At 40.2% G+C, this 7,736-nt stretch overlaps 1 protein-coding gene across 3 annotated transcripts in view; it reads right to left on the bottom strand.

Annotated features, from left to right (window-relative positions):
• Nucleotides 1–610: 610 nt before the first annotated feature.
• KERA (keratocan) overlaps nt 611–7,736 on the bottom strand; it is an 81,616-nt gene continuing 74,490 nt past the window's right edge. For all 3 annotated transcript variants that reach the window (XM_068272775.1, XM_068272777.1, XM_068272776.1), the window contains exon 3: nt 611–1,496. In XM_068272775.1, the coding sequence (XP_068128876.1) occupies nt 1,327–1,496 (170 nt within the window). In that variant the 3' untranslated portion in view covers nt 611–1,326. The remainder of the gene's footprint in view (nt 1,497–7,736) is intronic.

Here is a 7,736-nt window from a genome sequence, read left to right as displayed (position 1 = left end):
TACCTATACTGGGGGCACCTATAGCTGGCTACCTATACTGGAGGGACCTATAAATGGTTGACTTATACTGTGGGCACCTGACTAACCTATACTGCGGGCACCTATACCTGGCTCCAGGTCTAAAAGCACTTGGTTTCCTGCTTTTAATTCTATTTGACATGTCAGCTGCTCCCATTCACAGCTGGGTGCTTGCTAACACTTGGTATGGGCAGTGGACAGGCAGCTCCCCCCCCCCCCCGACCCGCTCCCCATCCTAAAGTTGCATGGAAGCATGGGAAATGATGTCTTCAGACTCCACATGAGATAACTTTTGGCTGCTAGGTAATGCTATCACGTGTCAAACATGATGCATGGTATTGCCAAATATTGCCATATGGCTGCATGTAATTGCAGCTGAACCGTGCTATGTGATCGGCAGCCAGGAGAATGAACTGTCCGACAACCATGCTGTTCAACCTCTTGTGGAAAAGATCCCTTAACCAATAGCTGCACTGAGTGAGTATAGACTCTCTGATTGATTATTACATTGTCAAGTGAAATAATGCAGTAACACATTACTTTGAATATTATATACATTTTTTTTTACAATTTAATAACATTTGTACCCTTTTACATTTGAACTGGGGCCATCTATACATATCACAAATGAAACAGAGAGAACATAGACACACAAACATCGCTATACTTTTAATTTATCTATTGTGGTGCAGAGTATCCATGTTCACCATGGCTAGGAACACCTGGTCAATGCATTGCAAACTGAATGAAGTCTAAGAAAGACATTTTTATTTTAAATACAGAAAAAAAAACAATATTTCTTGTAAACAAATGCACAGCAGAATTCTAACTTAAACCAAAGACTAATATGAATATATTGCTTGGGGATAGAATGGACATTTAGCTAACTAGTGTCATATTGAGGGTAATGCTATGCAGTAATTGTATTATCTTCTCTCCCTCTAATCTTTCAAGTTTGTGATTGTATATGTTATGGTATAAACTTCTGGTTTTATTTCCCTGGTTGCAGAGGTGTGCAACTCAAGCAGGCACTACCATTGCTTCAATAAGAAGCTTATCAGATAAGTAACCTCAGACCGTTAAGATACATTTCTCATGGGGACTTCTACAGTTCCATTTTTTAAAATTTACCATAGTTCAAATACTTGAATCCACATGTTACGCAGGGAGTTCTTATTTGCTATAACAATAATAAAACACTTACAGAAAATTCATAAAAATACCTTAGGAAAAGGTCTCCCCAAGGCTTAAATTGATCTATTTTCTTTTTTTTTATTGACACGATTAGGTTATTGTCACTCCAAGGATTTAAATCACTACAGTTTGCAGAAGTCTAAAGCAAATGATTAGATCAAGGGGGATTGGTGGCTGAATTTCATTTCCATCCAGGCGCAAATAACGAAGACGAGGTCCATGAGGAAAATGAGGGTCAAATTCTTCTCTGACTTCATCGGGGCAGACTAAAGTTCCATTTATGTCTGTAAAATAGAAATATATTTATTACATTGAGAGTTTCAAATTCAGCCTATTGCAATACTTTATACACATATAATGGTGAGTTCAAAGGTAGCCACACACGGTACAGCAAACAATCGAAGTTCCCATGTATCTGTTTGCTTCTTTTTTTGTTTTGTTTTTTATAAAAATAATTTCTTGTATTGAAAAATTGAATGTTTTTTTTTCTCCCAACAAGAAATGTTATTTAATTTTGCAGGTTTTTTTTTATTGTTATTTGTTGACACATTTTTCTGAAAAGTCAATGTGTAGGATAGGTTCTAAATTTCTTGATTTATAGACCTAAGATTTTTTTTTGAAGTTTTCAATTATTTTTTACATAAGTGTGTGTATGTGATACATTGGTCAGATGTTTCAAAATGTATAATCAATCTATGTATATAAACAATTGTATAGTGTGTGGCCACCATAAGTGAGAGGCATGTGGAAGCTGCCATTCATCTTCCTCTTTATTTATTTAATTTTATTTATATTTATTGTATTTATAAAGCGCCAACATATTACGCAGTGCTCTTGCAACAAAATTAACAGGGAAGGTCACCTCAATAGGGTAAAAGCAAAAGTATTTTTATTTTAACACTCCTCCGTGTATAACAATATTATACCTTTACTCACATTAAAGTTTTTAGGAACATTTTGTATGCCCACCTCACACTCAGATGTGGTAAAATGATCAATAATTGGTTGCCCGCTTTCAACCCTCAAATAACACTACTTTTGCTTTTAATCTTCTGAGGTGTCCTCCACTGTTACTTATTGTTGGTCATTCACGCTGAGTGGAAAGAGGACTGGTGGTGACAAAGAGAAGAAGGGGACACCAAGTGATGGAAAAGTTGTTTCAAGGGGCCTAACACCTGGACTGTGGCATGCCGAAGGGGAATCCATGGCAAAAGTCCCACAAAAAATTACATAGTTGACGCAGAGTTGTGCTTTAATCTCTAAAGGGCAAAAATCATTATCACAGCACATTCCTAAATTTGTGGAATTAAGTACTTTAAAATTTCCAGCTTGTGAACACGGTAATAAGATAGTATAACGGTTAGGCCCAGTTCACACTTGCAGATGAAACGCCGTGTTAAACACACCACAAACAACTGCAAAGAGATTTAGTGATAATGTCAGGTGAGCAAATTATTGTTTTTACTAGTTGACACCTCCAGGATATAAATGTTTGTCCTCTCAGCGTCAGTCTTTGTGTAGTGGTTGCCGTGCTTGTACACACATTCCTGGGAGTGCAGGCAATCACGGTTTTCCAGCCTCTATGGTAAGGCTGTGGTAGTTCATTGACAGTTAAGTGACCAAAAAAAAAAAAAAAAAACCACTGACTCTGCACTGAGGCCTTATACAGGGGCAGTAATGTATACTAGATGACAGTAGTGGTGGTGAATGATTATTGGGTTATGGTCGTGCACTACTAGGACCAGCAGATATGTCTGCAACAGCTAACTTGTGCACTGGACACAGAACAGCAATACAACAGCAAGAAAAACAATGTACTAGCCCTAATAAGGGCTTAGCTGTTCAGGACAATGTGGTAGCAGCAAGAATCTGCACTGAAAACACAGAACACAGGCATATCTAAAGCTGACCTTGTCAGCAGCACTCTCTCCCTGATCTGCCTAGCACAGAAGCCAAACACAGACTGCAAAATGGCTGCTGTGCTGGCTTTCTGATAGGTGTGTGTGTGTGTGTGTGTGTGTGTGTGTGTGTGTGTGTGTGTGTGTGTGTGTGTGTGTGTGTGCGTGTGTGTGCGTGTGTGTGGAGGGGTCAAGGTGGGAGGGATAGGTGATTGGCTGCCATGTGTCTGCTGACTCTGAGGAGAGGGTTTAAAGTTTGGCTCCATTATAATATATAGGGGGCGTTGGGTGAACAGTTCATGCCATCTCTAAAGGGGATTTCTGCAGAGTGGTTGTTTACTGAGAGTTCCAAAGACAGTGCAAAATATACCTGGTCTCCAGAATGCTCTGGAAGAAGAATTCTGCAAAGCTAATCAGTCTAGACTAAACCTCACTGGGAGGAAGAGCTTCCTTTCAATATTCAGCAATATATAGCTATAGGTGTGTTTGAAGCTGAAAACCAACATAATTACTATAAAAGTAGGTATCCTGAATAATTTGCTGCTCTCTATTATATGTCACTACAGTAGTGCCTCTTTAGGTGCCTTTCTGTTGTTGTTTTTGTCTTTTAGAAGTGAATGTAGCGAAGGCTGCTTCAAAGCTTTGTTAACTACTTTGGCCTCCTGGACATAGTAGTTACGCCCAGGAGGCCATGTGCGCGTCCGCGTGCTCCCAGCCGCGATTCGTTAGCCTGGCAATCAGTGAATCGGGCTATGGTGCCCGATCACTGATTCCTCTCCCCCGCTGAAAAAGTGACAGCTTCTCTCGGAAGCTGCGCTTCTTCTGGCTGTAACGTCCCCCATACGTCGCTCTAAGCGTATGTTACGCTTAGAGTGACGTCATGTAAACAAACTCATGGCCGCCATCTTGTGGCCAAAAAGTAAAACTACAACTACAAGTGAAAAAAATAAAACTCAAGACACATTTACATTATAAAACTATGGCTTACATCCCACCCTCCCAAAAATACCCAAATAAAATGTTTAATACAAAAAAAAAAAAAAAAAAAACATTACAATAAAAAAAAACAACATGTAAATATTTACCTAAGGGTCTAAACTTTTTAAATATCAATGTAAAGATGAAATATTTCTAATTTTTTTTTATTTTAAACTTGTAAATAGTGATAGATGCAAAACAGAAAAAATGCACCTTTATTTCCAAATAAAATATTGTCGCCATACATTGTGATAGGGACATAATTTTAACGGTGTAATAACCGGGACATATGGGCAAATACAATACATGAGTTTTAATTATGGAGGCATGTATTATTTTAAAACTATACTGGCTGAAAACTGAGAAATAATGAATTTTTTCAGTTTTTTTCTTATTCTTCCTGTTAAAATGCATTTACAGTAAAGTGGCTGTTAGCAAAATGTACCCGCCAAAGAAAGCCTAATTGGTGGCGGAAAAAACAAGATATAGATCAGTTCATTGTGATAAGTGGTGATAAAGTTATAGGCTAATGAATGGGAGGTGAAAATTGCTCGGATGCATAAAGTGAAAACGACTGAAGGCTGAAGTGGTTAACAATGGGAATCCATAACAATGAAGACTGAAAATATTTTAGAAGGCAAATCTTGGGAAGTCATACCTGTAGGCCCCTTTTACACGTATTATTATTATTTATTGTATTTATAAAGCACCAACATACAATGCAGTGTTGGACAATAAATATATACAATGATACAAGAATAACAGATATAACAAGGTTATACAACATAGAACAAAGTTATACATGCAAATTGGACAAGATACATATGATATGATCATGGGATTATGGGCTGGTTATGTAGGCCCACTAATACAAGTACAGGCTATCATAGGAAAGGAGCACACAATCATGTAGACTACACTGAGGAAGGGAGGACCCTGCCATAGGCTTACAATCTAATGGGGGGGGGGGACACTAGAGAGTAACTGTGTGATAGGGGGTGGGTAGGCCATCTTAAAGAGGTGGGTTTTGAGAACTTGCTTGAATGTGTTGAAGGAGGGAGCAAGTCTGACAGGCAGTGGAAGTAAGTTACAGAGGGTGGGGGCAGCTCTTGAGAAATCCTGCAGGCACGCATGGGAGTCGGAAATGCGTGGGGAGGTCAGGCGAAGGTCATTGGAAGACCTGATGGGATGACCTGGTGGTACCTGTGAACAAGCTCCGAGATGTAGGTAGGGCAGGTTTTGAGCACAGATTTATACACCAGGCATAGAATCTTAAAACGTATCCTGAATCGGATAGGGAGCCAGGGCAGGGATTTACAGAGGGGAGATATGGATGCAAAGTGGTGTGAAGAATGGATAAGTCTTGCAGCCGTGTTCATAACTGATTGAAGGGGGGCAATGTGTTTCAAGGGGAGACCAGACAGGAGGAAGTTACATTAACCAAGGTGAGATATGATGAGAGCATGGATGAGCAGCTTGGTCGTGTCTGGGGTTAGGAAGGGGCAGATCTTGGAGATATTACGGAGGAGGAAATTGCAGGCTCTGGTGACATTTTTGATATGGGGAATGAAGGAGAAGTCAGAGTCCAGCTTGATGCCCAAACAGCGCGCCTGAGAGGTAGGTCGAATGGTTATGCTGTCAATTGTGAGGTCTAAATCTGGGAGGGGTGTAGCAGCATGGGGTGAAAAGATCAGGAGCTCAGTTTTGTCTACGTTAAGCTTCAGGAACCTAGCTGACTTCCAGTAGGAAATTATTAAAAGACATAAGGAGACCTTGTCCATAGTCGGCATAAAGGTGGTATTTGAAGCCCAGGGAGGAGATGAGTTTGCCAATTGAGGAACTTTATATGGAGAACAGAAAGTGGCCCAGAACAGAGCCCTGGGGAACCCTGGCTGAGAGGGGGGAAGGTGTTGAGGAGGAGCTGTTGAAGAAAGTCATGAAGGAGCAATTGGATAAGAAGGAGATCCAGGCCAAGGCGAGGTCATGGATGCCCATGGACTGTAGTGATTGAAGGAGGAGAGGGCGGTCTATCAAATGCAGAGGAAAGGTCAAGGAGGAGCAGAATGGAATAACTGCCTTTGTATGCAGGTCAGAATCCAGACTGTATGGGGTCATGTACGGTATTGGTGTTGAGGTATTGGGTAATGCATCAGTGGACCAGGCATTTAGAGGAAAAGGGAAAGGAGGGAGATTGGGCGGTAGTTTGCACTTAATCAGTTGATCTCAGTTATAACTGAAAGAAAACTAATTTTCAAAGTACTGCCCATGTTTTCCTTTGGCTCAGTTCCCACTTTGCGCGTTTTAACTGAAATATTTTTCACAATGCACTGCTATGGAGAAAATGCATACCAGCACATACTAACACATATTATCGCATATGGTACCAACGCATTACGTGTAAAAGGGCCCTAAGTAAACTATTGATAAAGGTGCATTTATAAATGGGCAGATATCTTATCGATGAAGGCTCAAGATGAGAAATATTTGCATCATTATCAGCAACACTTCCATATTTGGTGAAACCCCTGTTACTTTTTTACCCAATAGTAGATGGTTGAAGAGCCATTCCATCCACTTTGAAGATGAAGTTTCAGATAATATGACTGTGTCCCAAATCCTCATGGTACAATGATTCCTTCAAACACTAAAGCTATTTATGCACTTTCAAAAACAGACACCAGAAAATGAATACGTGATCATTCTGGGTGACAGTTTAGGAATGATTGTTGCACAGTAATGTTGCTCAGGTCTGTCCTGTTTTATGTTACAAAGATAGAGGATAGGTGGGTGATAGCAAGGGCACCTATACTTTGCTTGTATTTTTGCCCATTTGCATGCTGAACAGTTTTTTTTCTTTTAGACAACAGAAATCTAGCATTAGTAGGTAACTTGAAGGGGACGTGTAGATAGAAAAATTGTATTGTATAAACTAAACCAAGCATCATGATTGTATTTAGTTGCATTAATTTAGTTTGTATCTATCGTTGTCTTGCTTAGTGAAAACCTGACCGGTAGCATGGTTGCATGGAACTTGATGTATTGACCAGCTCCAACCCATTTCCACCCACACTGCAGTGTCACTCCCTCCCACCTTCCATTCACCAGCCTGTCCATTTATGAGAGGCGCTCTAACTTGGACATGACCTGCTAATGTTCTTCTCCGTTTTGATTGCCTGATGAGGCGGGAGCTTTACCCGTGAAACGCGTTGCATTACCTGGAGAATCCCTAATAAATAATACAGTTGTTTGTTAACGGCTCATTGGCTGGTCTCTGCTTAGGGGAGGTGAATCCACCCACATCCCTCCCTTTTTTAAACGCTTTTAAAATAATTATTTTATACTTACTGGCGCCTCTGCCGTTTGACGATTGCATTGATTGAGTCCACCCTGGGTGGAGGGGTGCATCCCCAACTTCTTTTCTTGTCTACAGAGAGCGACATTTTAATACCTGAGTGGGGTCAGGTTACAATTCTCCCTACCTGCCGTTTCAGTGGTTGCCTGTTTGGTAACCCAATTTTGTGAGTATATCAATTATTGACTACTTTTGTTTCCATTTATCTTGACATACTACACCATATCGGGCTCTCGGTCTCATTTGTGTTTTTTCATAAGCTGTCCATTTATGCTAGCATTGTTTAACTACAGGGT

The sequence above is a fragment of the Hyperolius riggenbachi genome, chromosome 3, assembly GCF_040937935.1.
Source record: "Hyperolius riggenbachi isolate aHypRig1 chromosome 3, aHypRig1.pri, whole genome shotgun sequence".
Classification (NCBI taxonomy): domain Eukaryota; kingdom Metazoa; phylum Chordata; class Amphibia; order Anura; family Hyperoliidae; genus Hyperolius; species Hyperolius riggenbachi.
This window is presented reverse-complemented; position numbering and strand designations above follow the sequence as displayed.